At 41.3% G+C, this 23,791-nt stretch overlaps 1 protein-coding gene across 1 annotated transcript in view; it reads left to right on the plus strand.

The window, feature by feature from the left end:
* Positions 1-6,950, plus strand: part of LOC146796840 (metalloproteinase inhibitor 1-like) — a 47,912-nt gene extending 40,962 nt beyond the window's left edge. The window contains exons 5-6 of the mRNA XM_085630246.1: positions 5,929-6,062; positions 6,800-6,950. Coding sequence (XP_085486372.1) covers positions 5,929-6,062; positions 6,800-6,928 — 263 coding nt within the window. The 3' untranslated portion in view covers positions 6,929-6,950. The remainder of the gene's footprint in view (positions 1-5,928; positions 6,063-6,799) is intronic.
* Positions 6,951-23,791: the final 16,841 nt, after the last annotated feature.

Genomic DNA, 23,791 nt, shown 5'->3' on the forward strand with positions numbered 1-23,791 from the left:
GAATTCTAGGCACCTGGAATTTAACTTGAGTGGCAGATCGAAGGGTGCGAGAAGGTAAGTAGGGATGGACCAAATTTTGCACATACACTGGCGCTGTGCCATGTTTAATTCTGAACATATAGTTCAGAGCTTTAAACTTGATTCGATTCTCAATTCTCAGCCAATGGATATCTCTCAAAAAAGCAGAAGTAGATGTAGTTCTCGGAATCCGGCAGAGCAGTCTGGCCGCTGCATTTTGCACTCTCTGAAGCATATGAATAACATCTGCTGGTGCGCCATTTCCTTCAAGTTGTTTGCACCTGCGTTTTGACCTGTTGAGTTCCAGCACTGTACCATCTGGCTTGTTTGGAGGGTCTGTGCTTTTTGGCTGGTTTGGTGGGTGTGACTTTGTCTGAAGCGCTAGTGATCCAGTCACGGAAAATGCTGTACTGAGTGGTCCAAGTTGGTGGTGCCTTTGTGTTGTGTGGTCCTGCAGGCTTCAGTTCATTCCTAATGACTGACCTTAAACCAGCTGCAGAAGGGGGCCCTGTAGCGGTTGAAGGTAGTGCGGGCAGGTGAGTTCCAAGGTGTGGTCGTAACTGATTCTTTTGCTGGACGTGTAATTGGGGTCCAGCATGTGTCCTGCTTTGTGTGTGGGGTCGGTGACTAGCTGCTTGAGGCCGATGTTGTGTAATCTTTCCAGGAGGTCAGTGGAGTTGGTGTCGGTGGAGTGATCTAAGTGGAAGTTAAGGTCTCCCAGAAAGGTGTAGTGTTCTGATTTGATGGCAAGAGGAGAGATGAATGCAGCGATGGTGTTGCTGAGTCTGGTCCATGGTGCTGATGGCCTGCACGCAAGAGGGCCTTTGATGGTGGTGTTATTCTTGGTGTAAATCTGGAAGTACATGTGTTCCATGATTGGTGTGTTTTGGTAGTCATGATGGTGCAGGTGAATGATTCCTTGTGTCTGATGGCGATGCTGCCTACATGTATGTTGGTGTGATCATGATATTTCATATATTAGCCAATGGGTGCTGCTGTGGCAATATCCAGGGTCGATGCTGGAATGATCCAGTTCTCTCGTGGGTGAGGGTGGAGATGATGTCTCAGATTTTGGCGGTGTGCCTACAGAAAGATCTGGTGTTGAAGAGGAGGCATCTGAGTTGATCCGGTGGGGTCTTGGCTGGGCGGATGGCATCCTGCCAGTTCCTGCGGGGGTCATCGGTCCTGGAGTGGAGGTGAAGCAGCAGTGGAAACAAGTGAATGGTCCTACTGTGAAGCAGGGAGATACCAATCAGCAGTTGTTGTGACTGGGGTCTAAGGAACAAAGCTTGTCAGCAAAGTACCTGTGAGAGTCCATAGGGCCAGGATTCCTGGTGTTGGGCGTGGTCCAGGCGTGGACAGGCGCATACAGGTTTGCCTTAGGCGCACCCACTGCTACCATCCACTGCATTGGTGGCGCTTTGACAACCATTAAGTAGGTCCTGGGTGGGGGGAGGGGCGCTGGGGAGGTGGCGAGTGGGAAGCAGGCAAACTTACCCCAATGGTACAATGACTGTTGGTAGAACTTTTAAATCTGTCTTCCCCTAAATGTATGTATTTTCTCAAATATTAGTAAGACTGCAGTTATAATAAATCTGGCCTTTCCAAATACATGCACTTTCCCCAATGTTAGCAGGGCTGTTGCTGTAATTGTAAATCTGACCACCAAAAAAATAGCATTTTCCCAAATGTTTGTGGGATGGGAGTTAGAATAGTACATCTCACACCTTCTCCCTCATATATGTGCTTTCCTTACTGTAACTCCGGCTAGAGTTAGAATACTAAATCATACTCCACAATACTTATAGCTAACAGAATGTTTGCAGAATTGGGGTGCTTGTAAAGCTTGTGAGTAGAAAATGTATTCCTCTTTTTTCTTAAGTTTTCTAATGTTTCAATTATTGGAGTGAGGCTAGTAAATTAATACAATTTCATTTTATATTTTTAAGGTGTGTGTTATATGTAAAAATAGTAAACAATTATTTATTACGTGTATTTAAAACTTATTTCAAATCATTGAAAATTATATTTTAATAAATGTCACAATGTTTATGAGGAATACAAATTAAAAAATGCTAACACTTTTGTCATCATATTTATATGTTTGCAAATAAAATCTCATGTTTAATCTGTAATTAATTTAAATGTCAACTTTAAAACACTGTTTTGAATCTAGATTAAAATATATATGTTTAATTTGATTAATTATCAATAATTATTGAAAAAGTACTCTCTATTAATTACAATATAGTTACACAAAATTAGGTTTTAGTGTTGTATTATATTTTTATATTTTTAATCAAACTATGTTTATTGCCTAGTTAAATATTTTATTAGATTTTGTTTATATTTGTATACATGTTAGTTACATTGTTATTTCTTGGAATAAAGTTAATATACATTTTAAGGTGTAAAAACAGAATACATAGATCTTATATAGATAATATATTTTAGAAATGAATTGGTTGAACCTACTTTGTAAGTTGAATTTGAATAAGGCAGTGCATTGCCTGAATTACCAAGGCTTATCAGTTCTCTTATATTCTGCACATCCCATTTATTTCAAATGACACTTCTTGTAATGATTATGAAAATGTTTTTGAGAATGTCAGTAAATGAAAGGGCACACATTGTTATTCCACATACATGCTTTTTCCAAATGCAAGATGCCAATAAAGTTGACAATATTTTAAAGCAGCAAAAGAAATCATGTAAAATCATCATCATGTTTTACAAGTAATTTGTTTTTCTTTATGCCACCCTTATATACATGGGCGCAACTATCAATTGCCACTAGTCTTTAGCTTATTCCGGCATGTATTGCAACAGAGCTATGTGTTCACATCCTCATAGTTTTGCATTTACAATCTGTTCACCTTTTTTATTTTAATTTGTAAACAGCTGACTGTAGAGTACACAGTTATATGACATAAGACAATATCTGGCATTACATGGTGTACAAAATGGCAGTGTTGGCAAGGATTTGCATAACAAACAAGAAAGCTTATGTGGCCACAGTTCCATCTACAGTACATAGGGCATTCAGCCAATAACATCTCTCCATCAGACTAATAGCTAGGGTCACATAAAATTAAGTGGACATCTGTCATAAAGCAGATTAGATAGCGAGCTGCAATGGAAGATATATTTCATGCGTCACCTTGTGTGTGCAGAGTGTATTGAGGGTCCATATCCAGGGCCACATCTCTACTTAGGAGTGCCAACAAACAAATCTGAGTACTCAGATGTTTGAAAAAATAGTCATAAATACAGTAATCTTGCAATAGTAGTCCACTTTAATCCAAATTCTCAGTTCAGGCACAAGAGGTGTAATCCAAATCTTCACACTAGGCTTGTGGTGATTATCACTGCCAGTTCGTATTCCAAAGAAGAAACACTCCAATATAACTTTCCAAATGAAAGGCAAGTAATATAATCAGCAAAGAGCTTGTCAGCCAACATGTGTTCCGTCGACGGGTCAGTAACACCTCGACTTCTTCAGGGCTGGTATGTAGATGTATTCATCCACATGACGAATATCAGGTATGATTGGCACTGTAGTGCAAGAATCCAATAGATGTCAAAGGTAACAGAAGTGAGTTGTCTGGCGAAACATTCCAGCATGGAGAGTACTCCTCGTGTTCTGGTAGCATTGGCCACGTAGGAGAAAGGAGGTAAGGGGTTCATATATGTCTCGGGGATGAGCTCTAGTTGAGGTCAATTCCCAGTGTGCAGAGACCTGCTCGTGGCAGTATGTAATGTCAGTAATCCACTCTCATGCTTTAGGGGCCCCCGTTCCACCCCAATGGAGCACAATTCTCCGCTTCTCAAGGAGGAGCCTCAAGGCAGTTATTTTAAGGTATTCTTGGGGCACGTCTTCCGTACTGAAGGCCGTAGTCCAGAAAGTGGCAACCACTGGGCAATGCCAGGCCAACTGCAGCAAATCTGAGTGGGGTACAATCTGTTCACCTTAATTACATTAAATTATATATTTGTAAAGCATGAACAAATCACCCCTAAGAGTATCAAGGCGCTGGGGGCCATCGAGGAGATTAAAAGTGAGCTATTGCCCAGAGTCACATGATGCTGAGCTGAGCTGCCGCCGGAGATCGAACAGTGAGCCCTGTGCTCCGGAGTCAGCCACTCTGGCCGCTGCACCATACCTCTTATCTTAATCTACATCACTGTGTGACCCCGTGGTACAGCACCTTAACCCACTCTAATGCACAGTCATGTGGAATATCACTGCACCCGAATATGAACAGCCCATTGTTCCCACATCCAGATTATAGGGGCGCAAGAACACAGGGCCTGGTTTTACTAGCTGCCAAATCTGGCTGGTAAAATTAGGTCGTGATCCCTGGCCCCGCCAACCCCTCCTCCCTCTGCTGTTCGATCTTTATCTTAATAAATATGTTTGTGCTATTATGAGCACAGCCAGTCATCTCCTTATCACCGCCCCAATTATTCTTTTTGTTCTGTCCGCTGTATTTAATATGGGAGACTCACATTCCTCCTTACACCATGGGGCAGGTTTACAATCCCCTTGCGCCACCTTTGTGTCAGAATCAGACAATGGGCCCCTTGTTTTATTTTTCAATGCATCCATTCCTTTCTCTGTTATTGCTTTCCTTGAAGCTTCCCAAACTCAAGACAGATAACTCAGATCGTTTATTTAGTTTATCTTCCCCCACAGATGTCTCCCATCTACTACTTGCTGGATGTCTTCCCTTGCACTCCATTCACACCCTCCTAAAACCAAGGGTCTATTCTTTTTCTAATATTCTTACTCATCCTTTTCACCTTCTTTAGTTATTTTTCTGATTCAGCTCAATCCTTCACCCTCACCTGCATTCTAGATGTTATCATTCACTCTGATCCATATTTCACTCACACGTCTTCAGTTTCCTTTACTGCTATTTTCTGCTTTACAATTTTGGTAAAATGTGATTGTGTCGTCTCCACTACTATTACTCTTATCTTGACCCTGATCGTTCCTTCTGTATTATTGAACGCCCATTTTCTTGACTCTATTGCATACTCATGTACCACCTGCCACCTCGTTTATCTCTGCTTTCCTCTCTATGCATTTGACTTTTCTGCACTGGCTTCCCTTCCCCTGTAATCTTCCCTACTGCTTTTTCTGAATGGTTTATAATGTGTTCATGGCCATGCCCATGCCAGTTATTTTCTCATGTCCAAATCCATGTACCTTCCTGTGCTTTTTGAGCCTCCTCTCTCATTCAGATGATGCAACCTCTCCCTATTTGTGCTTTCCCTCTCTTTAAACAATTCTCTTTTTATTACTCCCCCTATTTTGTCTGTGTTACAGTCAGTTTCATTGCTGTCCATCTCCTGAACACTGCAGTTCAGGTAGCTTTAGAATATTCTGCACTTTTCTTGAATAATAATTTGCCATCTGTAACCCTACTTTTGATCATTGCAGTTGACACCTTGAGTGTGACTGGTATTCCCAGGCATGGATCTCGTGCTCACTGCGACGCATGGACCAGGCTATACCTCATTCGTGAAGCCTACATAGGTCGAAGCAGGTCGCTTGCTGGTTTTCCCATCTGGAGGGGACCTGGCCTGGTATTTTGGGCTGAGCTGTTCCTATTGGAAAGAGAACAAGAATGATTTGCATATGGTGTTCTTGTCGAAAGTAGCATTGTGGGTGTTATACAATTTTCTGGAAAGTGATCTTGAGTGATGGTCAGTGGCTGAGATTATTTCATTCATTCCTTTCATCACTTTGATGTTTTTGTTACATATATTTGAATTAAACTCTATCCGGAAGCAGAACTTTTAACACTTAAAGATAACACATTAAAATGAAAGAAAGTGACTTACGTAAGATACAACTTGCTAACAAATGATACTGAAGTATTCTTTACTTTTTCCGCTGTCCAGGAAGAGGGTCCAGCACACCTGATGGCATGTATCTGAATGCATGCAGCTACGTCAGTCTTTGGAGTCAGCTCTCAGCCAATCAATTCAAGGGTATCCGGGGAGCCTACTCGCCAGGATGCAACTGTACTGTGGGGGTGTGTGATGTGAAATGTATTCATGCTGTTAAACAAGAAGAGAGTAGGGAGGGAGAAGAGAGTGAGGAGTGAGGGAAAGGAGGCAGGAAAGTAATGGAAAAGTAGATAGAAGGAGATGCACCTAGAGCTGGCTTAAGATAGAGGAACTGAAGAGGATGCTGACAACCCCCATCAGAAACACCACAGGAAACTGTTCCATCCACTAAAGCTTCTATGACTCAAGTCGTTGAACCTGCTTGCTGAACTTCACCATCTCCACAATGTGTGTTTAGTTTTATTAACTGACAACTAATTTGGAGGAGTGAGACATGCTGATCAGATGGTAAGGTCCAATTCCATATGGGCTGGTCTTAGAAGGGGTGCTCAGTGAGATCTATTGTGCAATCTGTAGCTCAGTTGCTATCTCCTCCTATGGATAAGTAATCCAGCGTAGGGTCCCTAGCCAGTACCTTCTTTAGGATTCAGTACATATCATCACACCTGGGGGAGAGGGGGTTCTTATGAAATTGAGGTCGATATGTTGCTGCACATCTTAATGTAACAACATCATTTTGAATGCAAGGCTACCTTTTGCCTGGGGCAAAGAAGAGGTCCTAGAAAGACTGGAATCATTTTCAAAATGTTATTCTTAGGACACTCTGAAATCAAATATGTACCATACCAATGATATTGTTAGTAGTTTTTAAACAACCATGTTAACCTTCTTATGCTGTTGTTGCTTCCTTTCCCTGCATTAGATCTGCTCAGGAGGAGATTGTGCACCCACTACCTGCCCACTAATGGATTTCGACAGAGATACTTACCAAGCACTTCAACTGAGGTGTGTTTCGAAGAACGGCGCCTGCACCTGGGAGTCAATACAGTAGTGTCAGTGCATGCTGATGATAGTCCCAGATTGTGTTCAGTGTAAAGATGAATATAATTTTTACCACACCCTTCTACTAAAAGCCAAGTAGAGAAACAATAGACATCCCCATACACCAATTAAAAATTTAGCTCATTAACACAATCACAGGTTCATTTAGAAAAGCCCAGTAGTATCAAATACAACCAGAGACTTTTGCAAGGGGTGTGTGTTTTACACTTGATTAGTAACTGTGCACAGAATATGAAAAAATTAGGTAAAGTCACCGGTGAGTTTAGACACCCAGGGCTTCATTTACTTCAAATTGATGGAGGGCAGCACAGCACGTCATTTTGCTAAACTGCCCTGTATCATAAGAAAAGGGAAAGAATGCGCAGGCTCTATGATATACGGTGCCTTTCCGTTCCCTACACTGTGCTGGCACACAAATGGCTCCCTAGCGACAACACAGGCACCCTTGTCCCATGGTTGTTTTTGTCAGGAAGAGACACCTTCCTTCACAAAAAAACAACCCTTATGCCACCCCTGGGGAGGGGATGTTTTTGACACATTCCAAAATTACACTTTGTTGTAAATCTGGAAATGTGTCAAAAACCATGGGCATTGAGTGAGAACACCCACCGCAATGCCTCCCTGGGCAGTGACTTGCGCTGCGTTGCCTTACACCATACCTAAGAGGCCATAAAAGGCCCCACTGGGTTGTTTTTCGTTGCCTCGTAGATATGACTAAGATGTGTCTGCCACCAGAGCGTCATTAAAAGTGACACTCCGGCAGCTCATGCCTCTTGTAAATGAGGCCTTTAATTTCTCATTGTACATGCACTCTGTCACTCATCCTTGTACTTATCTGTCCCTTCATCCACCCACTGACTCAATGTTGCATCAACTCGCACACATCCACAATAAAACACTAACAAACAATGTGAACATGCAAGATAATTAAAAAGTTAGAAACAGAAAACAGAAAAGAATTATGCTGCATTAATATGGTGTCATATCCTACTCTCTAGTGCAACCCTTACCCCCATGGGACCATGGGTATACAATTGTTCAAAGAAAATGTGGTTCTCATTGGTGTTTTTAATCATCCGCTCAGAATTTATCAGCAACCATTCCTGTTTTCAGTTTATGCAGAAAATCAGTACATGTGCCATCACTCCATTTCAGAGTTATCATGGTAGTTTATGCACAGAAATCCAACCTACACATACAGTGCAATGTCTCCCAAGTGAACACAACCACTAGACAACAATAAACACAATCAATGAAACTGGGAAGAACAAGAGTATGTGTTACAACAGCCCTAAAAGTTTGAGTCCCTAGGCCTTGTGGGCTTTAACCTGTTACGTGATCAGGCTCTTTACGTTTGTTTGTATTATCTAGCCGGATTTTTGTCCCCTTCAGCTAGATATAGGGTCTCATCAAAACAAGAAGATGTAGGTAGAACCTTGTAGGGCAGTGAAACAATAATGCTGTTCCTTAGTAATTTGGGTTGTGTAAGGAAAATCTTACCCAGTGTGAAAACACACTGTGCAGCTAGTGCTCCACTGTGGGAAGTTTGGTTATTATCAGTGGTGATCACAATTTTTATTGAGTAGACCAGATCACAGAGTATACCATACTGGTGCGATTAAACACCATGGATGGATTCACAGCAGATTCATTAATCCATTATAGTGCATGCTCATGGTGTGAGCTGTTACAGAGCTCCCTGTGGTGGACCACTAGCTGTGTAGTGCTTCATTTTGGTACCACTAGGGGTTTCTCCCTGAGTGAGTACCTTTTATTAATCTAGGTGTTTTCACACTGGGTGAAATGTTATAAATTGTGTTTATGACTTGTATATGGCAAAGTTCACTTACACTGGCCAGGTAACCAATGATAACCTGGTATCCTGCATTTAACAAATGAGACCTAACATCTCTTACATCGCATGCTGGAAGATATATGACTCTCTATACTCACAACTATCCACTATTTGGCAGTGTGGTTTAATCGGTTTTAAATGTTTGCCTCATACTGATTTTGATGTCTTTAAATCAACATCAATATAAATGTGTACAGGGCAACCATTTTGATCACATCTATATGTAAAGACACCTAAAGCAGTCTTTAGGTTTCTTAATTTTAGCCAAATCAGTTTCAATATTATCACCAGTGTCAAATTTTGCATCCAACATGTGTTTCACAGGTGAGCCCACTTCTTCAGGGCTGCAATATGTTTAACAAACATCAATTACACATCATAGCAAAGTTTCAGACAGTGATGTACTTACACCATTGTATGCAATCAACTACATTTTACATTGCATCTTTACTTCTACATATATGTAGCAATATAATTTAAAAACATCCAATAATGGCACAAGGTGAAATATATCTTTTGGCATGAGTGACAGACTTAAGTGTCTAGTTTGCAGTAGGCATGGCACGGATTCTAGGTTGGGAATAATAATGCGGTTGAGTGGGCCTGCACACCTATCGTGTAATAGAATGTTAAATGATTAGATGCCAAAATCTTAAGCTGTTTTGAGCGTGCTTTCACGCGAAGGGATGTGAGTCTGCGTCCCTGGGTATAAGATTAAATGGGAGAGGTTCTGGAAAGACCATAACCTGCGTGAATCACAGCTAGGACCCGAAGGTCTCATTAAATGTAGACCATAAATACATAAAATATTCCAAAATTATACAATAAGGCGAAAATGCTCAGTGATACTCTTTGTAAAAATAGAAAACGAGTAAAGGATTTGTGCCACTGTTTACTTTATGTTTTAAAGCAATTCAATGTAGATGTACTGTTAGCATCACAATTCATCTGATGCAGTATATAGGTTTCATAATACGAATCAAGATATACATCAATTGTTTCATAAAGAGTTCCAATGCATTTCGGGTTAATTTCTAACCCTTCGTCAGGGGGATATATATATGAAATAACAATCAACAATAAGCGGTAAGTTAAGTTTCTCTCCGTCGCTTCTTGTCAACCTCCAACCGGAGCTACAACAAAAGCCACATGAATGAAATTAAAAGAACAAAATACATGTAAAGTTTATAGAATTTGCACTCGAAAAAGCGAAAAGAAAAGAAAGACCCATGGAACAGGATCGCTCACCTGATAGTCAGTGTGTGAACAGGTGAAATCTCACCGAAGTGTGTTTAATAAAGAAACTACTGTGAGAAAACAGCGTAGTGCTCAGGATCACTATGTGTGTGCTTACCGCAGCGGTGTCTGGACTTGCGTCGTAAAAGATACTCAAGACAATATATGGGGAAACTTCTGTAAAAAAACATAACTAATAAAGCCTCTCGCTTTAAAACGTGCCTGTATTGCGCAAACAAACGAAAGGCATAGTGACAACACGCTGACTCACCCTCCTCTACCGCCTGATGCCGTAAAGTGTTCTTAAACTCTTCCAATCGATGAAAAAACAGTGCCTGTAATAAAAGGTCCCAATGTTACCTATAACCATTGAGACTCGCAGGCGATTGGTTGCGAAAAGTTACGAAGGCTAAATGTGCACAACACGCTTCCGCGTCTCACCTCTCTTCCCGTTTAGAGGAGGCCTTGGGGGTAGTAAGGAATAAATCTTCTCGTCTTTTTCGTGCCACCTGTTGTTCTGCCTCTGTAAGGATGTCTTCAGGATAAGAATAGAGGTTATCCTGAAGACATCCTTACAGAGGCAGAACAACAGGTGGCACGAAAAAGACGAGAAGATTTATTCCTTACTACCCCCAAGGCCTCCTCTAAATGGGAAGTTTTTGTATTAAAACATTCAGCTCAATCCACACAGATTAAATCTATCATCTGTAAACGATGGGATATAATTGAACAGGAGGCTGATTTTCATGATTTGTTTAAGGATCCTCCACTTTTCGCACACACCAGACCGAAGAATCTGAGGGATCTTCTCAAAAGTCACGCCAACCCAAAAAACTGAACAATGCAGGTATGAAAAAATGTCACAATTGTGGGCAATGTGGCAATGTAATTCTAGGCAACGTTTTCACACATCCCCACACAGGCAAAAAAATAACACTGCAACACACATCAGACTGCAACACAGAGTGGGTAATCTATGCCATCAAATGTCCGTGCGGCCTTGTATATGTTGGGAGGACTAGTCGAAAGATTAAAACTAGGATTATTGAACACAAGAGTAGAATCCGCAACAGTAACATGAACTCCTCCCTAGTTACACATTGGATTAACACATCCCACACTATTCCCCAGTTACGATTCACAATTTTAGAGCGCCTTCACATGCAGTCAGACATTGACATGAACACTGCCCTTTCATGCAGAGAGACACACTGGATTAAATTCCTGGGAACGGTGATCCCGGGAGGATTGAATGATCATTACGAATTATTATGTTTTATCTGAGACTTTCATTCATTGTTCTTTACAGTGCCCTATATTACTCTCCCTTGTAAAGGATTTGCACTCGTAATCAATCTTACTCTCTCATATTGTGCACTTTTTCATTTCTCTTTTTTCATTTTTCTTGCCTTCCTAAATCGTTAATACTCATTTTTTATACTAAGATTGACACAGACTCTTGTCTTTTTTAGCCACCCGCGAGTTTTGTAGTCTGTGTAATTTATACATGAGCTCATCAATTTCAATCTTATTTATTTTTATTTTACTCTCACACCGCAGTGCTTTCATAGCTTTGCACTGCTGTTCATAGCAATAGTAGATTTGATTTTTTTACTTTGTTTATTGTTCACACGGTTTTTTAACATATAAATCGCGGTAGTCCTTCGTTTATTTTAGTCATCCGAGCACCATTTTTTCCGATATAAGACATTTACTGTTTCCACCAGCACGCATGCGCTCTTTGTGAGCTCGTCAATGTCGGAAGTAATCTTGAGAAGAACAGGCTCCTTTGAGAGAGGTGAGACGCGGAAGCGTGTTGTGCACATTTAGCCTTCGTAACTTTTCGCAACCAATCGCCTGCGAGTCTCAATGGTTATAGGTAACATTGGGTCCTTTTATTACAGGCACTGTTTTTTTATCGATTGGTAGAGTTTAAGAACACTTTACGGCATCAGGCGGTAAAGGAGGGTGAGTCAGCGTGTTGTCACTATGCCTTTCGTTTGTTTGCCCAATACAGGCACGTTTTAAAGAGAGAGGCTTTATTAGTTATGTTTTTTTACAGAAGTTTCCCCATATATTGGCTTGAGTATCTTTTGCGACGCAAGTCCAGACACCGCTGCGGTAAGCACACACATAGTGATCCTGAGCACTAAGCTGTTTTCTCACAGTAGTTTCTTTATTAAACACACTTCGGTGAGATTTCGCCTGTTCACACACTGACTATCAGGTGAGGGATCCTGTTCCATGGGTCTTTCTTTTCTTTTCGCTTTTTCGAGTGCAAATTCTATAAACTTTACATGTATTTTGTTCTTTTAATTTCATTCATGTGGCTTTTGTTGTAGCTCCGGTTGGAGGTTGACTAGACTCGACGGAGAGAAACTTAACTTACCGCTTATTGTTGATTGTTATTTCATATATATATCCCCCTGACGAAGGGTTAGAAATTAACCCGAAATGCATTGGGACTCTTTATGAAACACTTGATGTATATCTTGATTCGTATTATGAAACCTATATACTGCATCAGATGAATTGTGATGCTAACAGTACATCTACATTGAATTGCTTTAAAACATAATGTAAACAGTGGCACAAATCCTTTACTCGTTTTCCATTTTTACAAAGAGTATCACTGAGCATTTTTGCCTTATTGTATAATTTTGGAATATTTTATGTATTTATGGTCTACATTTAATGAGACCTTCGGGTCCTAGCTGTGATTCACGCAGGTTATGGTCTTTCCAGAACCTCTCCCATTTAACGGATTCTAGGTTGCCATTGCACACAAGGGGGAAAAAAAGCAAAAAATGTACTGTTCCAGCCCTTAAATGGAAGAGGAGTCCCCTCTCCCAGTGGCATATAGGTTTTGTAGGATAACTAGGTGGCAAGTATGAGGTGTGCTCAATGGTCATGAAATTTGCAACATAAGGTTTCCTAGACTCTCTGTCAAGTCTTGTCTCTCTATAATATGTGTATAGTGCTGTTCGGAGGGCTTTTTTGTTTACAGTATCTTTTTCGTTTGGACTTGAAAAGAGCTGGTGATAATTAACACTACTTAGACTCAGGCTCACCGCAGCAAGCCATGGGATAGCCATTTCCTTCTCACACTTAAGACAATCTTCTATTATCTCTCGTGTAAGGGATGCTGCTGGATTTTTCCATATTGCTAACCATAATAGGGCAGGGCAGGCCTTTATGAAGTCTTCAAGTAGTGTAATTTCAATTCCCTATGGAAAACATATTGAGACGTGGAGATTGGTATACCCAATAGTTTCCTGCAAAATCTGTTTTCCTCACTCTGAATGCTGTAACTTAACCTCTGCGCCAACATCCAATAATAGCACAAGATGAAATATATCTTTTGGCATGAGTGACAGACTTAAGTGTGTAGTTTGTACCCAAAAATAGGTATTTAACAATCCATCCATAATCACACAAAAAAGATGGTGTCATTCCGCACAGATCTGTATATGCTGAAATATTATGGCCAAACATCCAATCTATTTCATTCTGAAAGTTAATGAACCTCATACAGCGCTAGTCTATGGTTAGAAATAAAAAGATATCAAATCCATACAATATTCACTTTGACCCCAACAAAAGTCTATTTTGACAAGAGGAACTGACCAAAACAATCTTTAGTCTTTATAATGGCATGTTACTGCTATGTGTCAGCAGCTGAATTCCTCATCACAGAATCTACTTGACAATCTACCCAAACACCCCTACAAATGAAGAGAAATATAAAACATTCAGATCGCAAAAATAAAGAATGAATCCCTTAAAAACAGAATATCCATAAAGAAACAAATATACATGTCCTTGTGTCTAAAATGCACTGAAAAATGCTGACTGTTCCCTTGAACCTTGCATACCACTGCATTACATGACATTGCCATCAGCGTGGTACACCATCTTAGACAATTTTCAAAGTATAACCAAATAACCTAAATCAAACTATACACCATAAAAGAGCTAATATCCCTTCACTGACTGAAAGCCTCCATGATATCAGATTTGATCAGACTTCTCTTTCCACATGACATTCTCACTGTCACTCATAGACCTATAAACATAATAACAGGAATCCTATTGCACTAATCCGTGAATTGGCATCTCTAATGAGAGCAGATGAAGGTAGCAGATTCAAAGCCCTTCAAAAGCAAAAACAAACTGTCTTTATCTTACACTAGTGCTTACCACTACCTTAAGCTAAATGGAACTCATGCAAGGCAGTACTTCTAATCTAGTCGCAAAGTCTTTTGAAATATGAATTGTGTATTTCTTATAGGTCTCACCGAGTGGCAGTGAAAAAGCGTATTCAAATTATTGTACCACATGCCACACCAAAATGTGCCCAAAAGAAATAAAGAAACCATACATAAAAAAATCTCTCAATATCAAATTATCATATCACATCATCAGGGTCAAGCTGTCAATTCCATGCACAACCCCTCCAAGTCACCAAACGTCATCCATCTGTCATATAAAAATCACACCATATGTGTATCCATTCTTTACCTTAAGAAAGCGGGCACCAGAATTACCTAATATGAATTGTGATAAGCTTGTGATTGCATAATACAAAAAAACTACTTGACTGAAGCAGAACTAAACTAACGCTGCAAGTACCTAAAATACAAAATAAAATTTATAAACGGCTTCCATGTATCTTGGTCAATGGTTGTACTGTCACCGATTACAGAGGATTTCAGCAAAAATTAGCTTATCCGTTGTCAATGTCTGACCTACTTCCATAGAAAGGTCTATAGCTCTATGGTGTCAATGTGGTATGCAGTTCATGATATCCATATAGACCCCAATCAACAGTTCTAAAAGTACTGATGCTTCCATTCCTAAATTTAAATGTAGTATGGGGCTCATGATCTACATTTAAGCCACCATCAATAGTTCTTAAAGAAATGAACCACCATGTCTCGTTGACTTCAATATATGTTCTCTGTCACCTCCCCTATGTGTGCTAGTGTAACATGCTGGATACCTAACATTCAGATTTTTGTATAATTTTCACCCTGATGTGTCTGGGCAATGTTTTCAGCTAGAGAGTATATCATATCACAGGTTGTTCTTTCCACATCACGTTGAGTTGTTCTTTTGTAGACCCAATATATTGCTTGCCACAAACACAATAAGATGGACAGAATAAAATGTATTACAGTTGATAAAACTCCTGATTTCAAAGTGTCTATTGCCTTCAGAATTCTGAAAATTCGTTGTCCTATCATTAACATATTTGTAACCAATACATCCATGACATCTAAAGCAGCCTTTAGGCTTTTCCGGTAACCAGATTTATTAAATATTCTCTGCATATCTGATTACATCGGTGGGACTGGGGTATTGACTTAGAATGTAAATCCTAGCCAAAGCTTTATCAATATGCAGTACCTTCCAAAGTCTTTTTAATATGTTAAAAATCCTACCAATATGGTAATGAATCTTATTACTGTTCTTAGCAGTGGATAGGGTCCTTCTGGATGGATTTTGTCATAATATCTTTCTCTGGACTTGCCTAGCCCTAATCATAACCCTCTTCAAAACTGGTACAGGGTACCCCCTCATCATGCTACCTCCCGTACAAATTCATAAACCATGGTGGATTTCAACAATGAATATTGAGTTGAAAATGACTTTCAATCAGAATATATATTTTAAAAATGCTTGTTAGTTTCTGACAATTTGATATTTTTTGTATTTAATGTATCTGATGATGCATTTGCAAGTTTTGTGCTGATTTAAATGAATAAAAGCAGCATGTGTTTAAACCTATTGTACTTTTTGCTTTTTATTGTTTTTATAACGTGTATCAATTAGGTCTGACCCTTTCATGATACACAAATTTGGCTTTCTTAGTTTCAGTTGATTGCTTGATAAGCTATTTGACAATCAGTTGAATGCAAAAAAGTGCTACTCCAGAGCACTACGCATGAGGATGACAAGGATGTAACACAGCTAAAGCGTGTGTCTAGGAACTTGATGAAGATGACCTTTAGAAGATTAGTGAATTACCAGCCAGGATTTCGATTTCCCACTGAGGTAGCAAATACTTTACATACATTATTAACAGACCACTTTGACTCTAGTTCATGAGAGCCCCAGAACTTTAAAATGTGCCTAAATTCCAAGTATTGCAGGGTCATGCACATGATGTAAATGTGCTGTAAAGAAATTATTGATGAAAAGACTCAACAACCTTTTCCAGGTCTGCGAAAGTGAGGCTCGAGAGTTTATATTGGTAGGGAACTCCAACAATAGGCAGGCGAGGGGCATATCTGCAAGCCCCATGTAGGAGCAGTTTCCTTCTGATTCAGCTAACATAAGATTTTGGGGGTCCCATCTACAAAGATTTCTCCAGGTTGAGAAGGAAGTCAATGATGCCTGCAATAACTGAGAAACAGAAGTAACGAAAAGACCAAGGCAGCGACTTGAAAAATTCATATGACAAATAAGGAAGTATAAACAGTTTTGTAGGAATCCTCCATCTTGAATGATTTCCATTGTTTATTTAGGTAGAAATGGCAAGAATAAATGGAAATTTATTCATGTTGTTATTCATTGCAATGTGATAAATAAGTCTGCTTGAATATATTCATGTTAATCTGCGTGTATTAAATTCTTTCTTTCAGTGACTATTTTTAAATAATGAGCAAGGTTTCCTTGCCGACAATAACTTCACTTCCTGTATATTATTTATATATTAGGATTCCTAACTTCATTACTACTAAATGCCTTTTGTGAATACTGAAAGTAATAAAGTTAGGATTTTGTCTCAGTTTAGTATATTTCAATATTATTATTTTAAAAATAATCTTTATAATTAACACAATATGACTGAAATGAATGGAAAGAAACATATAAGGTGTGATTGTTACAATAATGAGAAAAATTCACATACAAATTAGATTGAGTGTCCAATAGAATTGTTCATGCATCACTGTATAAAGTGAAACAAAAATATGGTTTAATACAAACAATTATATAAAGGTAATTCCATACTTAACATTCATGTAATTGAATCATAAAAATGGGTACTCACAAAAGAATATTGCAAAAATAAGAAGCATAAATAGGAAATATGAAGGCATTAAGGTTGATTGTCTTGCTCGAAGCATAAGTGTCCTTCACAATGATGCAAATAAAGGGTCAACAATACTGGATTCAAAAGTGCAAACTAAAGACCGCCAGCTCAAGGAGGTTTAGTGGCAGAAAAATAGATGTCTCAGGAGTTCCATTAGGCCTGGGCAGTGAACTTTGCTCCGTTCGTGGAGTTTGCGGAGTTTTCTGCACTCAGCGGAGCTCGTGGAGTGCAGAAAATTCCGCTTTGCGATGTGCAGTGGAGTTTTTGCCCTGCTCGCAAACTGTAAGTTCGCGATTCCGAGCTGCCGCTCGAGTAGAATTTCTACCCGAGCGGCAGGAATACCAGCACAAACTGCAGTTTGCACTGCACTCCGCCACTCGCGAACTACGCCCAGGCCTAATTTCCATATAGAGTTGTTTTGGGTTTTCAATGGAGGCTGTGGCAGATCAATGTTATCAGCACCTCTGATGTGTGATACCCAGCTTAGTCAAGCTGTAAACAAAGCTTTGCGTGTGACTTTCCAGTGTGAGGTAATCATTTTAACTGCAGATGACAACAAAAGAACAGGTAGGAGGCAATCAGCAGGGCATCTGATATTAGGATCGAATGAGCCCTTTTTAAGAAATTATATGTCCTTTTTGGGACATATATAAAAAAGCTTGGAGCTAAAGGAGAAGACATTATCCCAGGATGATCCTATTGATTTCCAGTGAAGCATTAGGTGGGCAAGATCACCAGTTTCCTCATTACAGTTCCATTGTTTAGGGCTATCCAAGGTATTCAGGGTGCGTAAATGGCAGGGAGTCTGATACGCTTTGTGAATTAGCCAATATTTAGCTGGGGAATGTGCTGGTGATATTTTATGTAAGGCGACTGATTTCCATATGGCACTCCATTAGAACTCAGACATTTGGTGAGAAAAGTGAGTGTCCCAGTTTTCTTTTACCTTCCTGTTTGCCCTCAATGTTTTAGGTCGGTTGTAGTAATGGATAGAATTTTGAAACATGGTGTCCCTGTTTTTTGGGTTTATAAATAAGTGATGGGAAGATGGTTCTCTGTATTGATATTTAGACTTTGAATTGGACGTCTGCATTTTGAGTAAATTATAGAATTCTTGGTTCTTCACATGGTATTGTGTTTGCAAGTTTGAGGAGGTTAGAGGGGAGGCTACAGAGCATAGTTGTTTGGGGAAATATATGCCTTTGGTGGCATCCAGCGTTCATATGTGATGTTCAAGTTGTGCCGAAGAGAAGCAAGACCGGATAACTTCATTTGTGAGGGTAAGTTCTTTTCAATGGTTAATAGGGCATTTCTGGTGGGTTTTATTTTGATAATCAAATTTTTATTGTTTTTAAAACACATAAATCAGCAAACACACGGAAATCATTGGTTTGAATTCATTCGTAAAAGCAGTGCAACCCACCATCAGGAACCCTGGAAGACATGTACATACAGGAGAGGGGACTGGGTTAATCGAGACCCTCCACAGTGCCCAGCCACTTCCCCCACACTCTACGATATTTCTTGGCACACCCCTTGGCCATGTAAATAGTCTTCTCCTGGGTCGCGCACCAGTCCACCCCTCTGTGCCACTTGCCCAGATCGGGCGGGTCGGGGCTTTTCCAGGCCGCTGCTATATCCCTTTTGGGCACCATCATAGCAGTATTAAAAAATAACATTTCATTTCTGGACCCATCTAGCCCATCCGTGATCCCCAACAATGAGTGCCGTGGATCATGAGGAGCCTCCCAGCCCAATACCTCTGTTAGCTTCACCTCAATTGATCCCCAGAAGTGTTCCAGGTGGAGGCACGGTCAAACCATATGGAGGAAGTAAGCCGGGGTGTGAGTGCATCGCGTGCATGCCGCATCAGGGTGCAAGCCCGCTCGATAGAGGCGCAGAGGAGTAAGATATGCAGCATGTAGGTAGTAGAGCTGAATCAGCTTGAGTTTGGCAGAGACGATAACTGTTCTAGGGGTCATGAGGGCATCACGCCAATCCACCTCATCAAGCGGGCCCACCCATTCCACCCATTGAGTCCTCCACTTATCTAAGGAGGTGGGGGTGTTATTAACTAGGGAGCGATAAATGCGGGCGACCCCTCCCTTACCTAAGTCGCCCATCAGCGTCTGAGCCTCAGAGGAGCTATATTCGGGGAGCCGTGTGTCATCCGCAATGTGCCTATGGAGGGCGTGTCTCAGTTGCAAGTATTTATAGAATTGGGACGAATGTAGGGAGTAGCGGTGAAGGACTGGGCTATTCTAAGGCCCAGCGGTGCCAGGGGACAACACCTGAAACTTTCGTGGGTTACCTGTTCCGGCGTACAAAACACAGAGACACGGGACACTTCCGGCGGCGTTAAAGATCAGCGTTTATTTACTGCAGGGATACAGAAATCGCAAGAAGTACACAACGTGTAGGTTCTGGGAGACTGCTTCGAATTGCAAAAGTGGATCGCTCCTTTTATACACATTTTCGCCATTGAACAACATGGCAAACAAAGGTTACAACTCAGTTCCCACAATAAACTTCAAAAGGGTCGCACTCATGTTTCAGAAACCCGGAACATAATTACAGCAGCATTTGCCGGTTCCCAACTGTAAAAGCACATTATCCCCACATTAAGCACATTCCATTCTGACTGTAAACGAATTAGGAGAAGGGACAGAAACAGATGTAAAGGAAGAACAAGGATGCACAACAGATTGGAAAAGAGTGTAGAGAGTAATAACGGAAACTTGATTGCAGGATCAAAACCCTCGTGACTAATGCATGCATGACTGAAACAATAGACTGGCACGGCAAGATGAGCCTTGAGCGGGGCCATCTGCCTTTGCCGTGTCATTTCCCCTATCATAAAAGACACCCTCAAAGAAACACGTGTCCTTCGTGAAAGCTTGGGAATCCCAGGGTCACAGAGCGGACAAGGTCTGTTCGCTGGCTACTTGAGGGCAAGAAACAAAATGGATGCCGCATCTAAAATGGAACCCGAGGGTTCAGATGGACATACCTAGGAATGAGACGATCCGTACATAGTAGCGTAGCGAAAACGCGTACGCCCACTAAACTCGTCATTTGCGGTTCGTAGATACCAAACTCGTCCATATTCGAGCACACCCAGAAAGTGTCGTTCCGATTCACACGGAACCTCAGACGCTCCTTTTGCCCTCATGTAGGCAAGCACTAGTCGAGATCAGAATCGATTTCAATATCCATCAAATCGTTCAGCTGTTGCTGGAACATCATTCTATCCATCAATGTCTCCTTGGTAACAGATCGCCGTCTTATACACGTTGTAGCACAAAGACTACATAAGGCAGGGCCACACTGCACACAAAGACAACACGTGAATAGGAACGTCACAACAACCCCTACGATCATCAGAATCTTCCAACCCCAAGTGGATATCAGGCCCCAAAACCATCCTAGAAGTGTCCAATTACCTTCGTCCACGTGTATGGACTCGGAAATCTTATGCAACTTCGAGATGGCTTGGTAAACAGTTGGAGCGTTGTCAGGGATGAAAATGCAACAGCTCGAATGGATAACTTTGCACACACCACCTCTATCTGCAAGAACAACGTCTAGAACCATACGGTTCTGCAACGTCATGAGTCTATCCGCCTGAAGTTCTGCTGTTAAATTACCAAGAGCACTCGCAGTTATGTTAGCAGTCGACTCTACCACACGGGTCAACTGTCTTAGGTTCCTACTATTAACCACGGGCCCCCAAAACGGCAAGAAACCCTTAAAGAAGTCTCCTGCTTCTTGACCGGCAGTATCCTCTTCACTAATAACGCCTCTCACAATTCTAGTTTTGTGATAGTCTGAGGCAACTGTAAAAGTCGGTGGCAAAAGATTCGCAATATAACAGGTGCCCGAAAAGTCACGGGGCAACCATGTATATGCACGTTCATAACATACAAAATAGGTACCCTTGGCAGTCAGAAAAACAGGGGAAGAGAGCATCAGTAGAACATACATATCAGTACAAGCACTGTTCCCAAGTTGTGCTCTCGGATTTCGACCAAGACCTTTCAAGCAGAAATTACCGAGGTGGGGTACGATCCATATTGGAGACGAGCTCTTAAGCTGTCTATCACCCACTGACATACTATACTCAGCCTCACTCAGATCCTTATAGGCTTGCACCTCTTCATCTGGAATAAGCGATGCATCAAAAATATCTCTATCTAAATCAGCAATCGCTATCGCCAAAGGCTTATGGTACGGGCCAGGACCAAAGCTTGCAGAGCGTGGCTCTCGACTGGGGTAGGAATCTAGTGCACTACGGAACATAGTTTGGAATGCTTGAGCTGACCCTTGGGAGCTATAGGGAAGAACCAGATACGGAATACCCCTATCCATGGTATGTGGCATTAACCCACACACCCAACAGTTGGTAGTATTCATCACCAACTGATGCTGATGTAGGAGTTGAACGAAGGAGTTATTCATGAATTCCGCACGTCTAACCTGTTCATGTTGGGGCAGAAGATGAAACGAATGTGGAGAAACAGTGGTAATAGAGCTTAGTTTAGGAGAAAGAGTAGGTGAAACGGAAGGCAATAGCGACTGTATTCCGAAATACACTCCACCCACCAATAGCATAGACACAGTCAGAAACAGTAGAAATACCTGAAACAAAAAACATTTCGTTCGTACAATCTTATGCAATTTTGATCTTTGCGCCGACATCCTTTCTACTTCCAACAGCTTAGAGAATGCCATCCTCTAAAAACCGTCCGTGACGTACTTGATGCACTTTGTTCTGAGTAGCGATTATCAATTCCCAGGAGTTCCCAGGAGTCGACAAAAAGTAACCGACCTAGTGTCAGGAACCTGCTAAACAGAAAGAAGTACCCGCACGGCCCTACGGTTAACCCGGATGATAGGTTTTCCTAAACACTCAGCTTAATACAAATCTCTTAGCTGCGAAAAGCACACATAAAAAGAAACTCAAAAAAGAAAGGATGTAATTGTTCGTAATGTTTGTGGCACCAGTAAAGGAAAATATAAGAAAAATGTTATTAGTCTTTGTTACGTGGACGAAGAAAGTATCGATTTCTTCCAGGTCGAGTCTGTTCTTCAAATAATTGTTCAGCTGGTGAAACAGTGTTCAGTCGATTGGATGACGATTCAGACCTCGAATTCTCTACAACTGACGACTCAACAGGTGTGTCTGACTGCAATGAATTGTCTCTTACAGGTTGAGCATCGCTAAACGGCACAAAGCATAGAGGGGTCTCAGTTTCCGTTGCCGCTATACCAGTTCTCACCCAGCCATCTGTTGGTGAGGGGATCGAAACCTTCTTGGTATGGCCGGCGTGTACCCAGTTCTTTCTGCCTTCCAACCGAACTGCAGTCCTTGTTGCCAATAGCACTTGAAAGGGTCCCACAAATCTCGGCTCCAAGTTACGTTTTCTGCCAAAATTTCGGGTAACGACCCAGTCACCTGGCCGGAGCCGATGTCCAGGACCCTCTGTCTGTGCCGGCAAAGCTTCAAAGACCTGTTGATGAATTAACCTCAGTTTAGCAGTCAGATCATGAAGATAATCAATTAGCATTGGATACTCAAGACTATCAAAGGCCTTAGGTCTCGGGACTCCCCAAATGTTCGCAGGGCGGCCGAACACAATCTCATATGGGCTGAGCCCTACTCGAGAGTGTACAGTCGCTCTGGTTGATAGGAGAGCCAGAGGCAAGGCATCAGGCCATGACAAACCAGTCGTAGCTTGTATCTTCGCAAGTTTCAGCTTCAGAGTACCATTGTACCCTTCAACCAAACCCGCTGCCTGGGGATGATTGGCACTATGGAATTTCTGTCGAATTCCAAGGACCTTACACACACTCTGCATCACACTTCCCACAAACTCACTTCCGTTATCTGACCACACAATCCGTGGCATTCCATACCGAGGAAAGTATTCCTTAAGTAGGACTTTTGCTGTGGACAGGGCAGTATTATCCTTAAGAGGATAGGCCTCAATCCATCTAGAGAACGCACAAACCACAACTAAAACATACTTCAGATTATTGCATCTCTCCATATGGATGAAGTCCAGTTGGATAACCTCAAAGGGACAGGCAGGAGGAGCAAAATGACCAGGTGGAGTGGGGGTGCCCTTGCCAGGATTATGCATCAAACACACCATACAATTCTTAACCACCCTCTCAGCACATTTAGCAATACCATCGTTCTTCCATACAGGGGACAATAACTTGCATATACCTTTCGCACTAATGTGTGACAACCCATGAGCCATAGTCACGACGGCTAATACATAAGCATCCGGTAACATCCACCTCTGACGTTCCGACAAGTCAACCCAACATCCATGCATATCCAACTTTCCCGTACCTTCTTTCCACTTGGTCCTTTCAGTTTCAGTGGCCTCATTCTGAATTGCTTTCACACTCTCAACAGTGTCTTCACACATACCAGTCTCCGTCGGCCACCTCACTGAACTCGTAACATACATTCGGGTTGCAAGATTCTTAGCCGTTTCTTTGGCAATCTCGTCTGCAAATGCATTACCACGACCAACGTCATCTGTAACCTTCCGATGAGCACTACATTTAACGATCGCTACCTGTTTAGGCAATGTAAGTGCATCCAAAAGATCATTCACGAGCTGCCCGTGTTGGATCTTCGTACCATG

Source organism: Triturus cristatus, chromosome 10 (genome assembly GCF_964204655.1).
Source record: "Triturus cristatus chromosome 10, aTriCri1.1, whole genome shotgun sequence".
Lineage (NCBI taxonomy): Eukaryota > Metazoa > Chordata > Amphibia > Caudata > Salamandridae > Triturus > Triturus cristatus.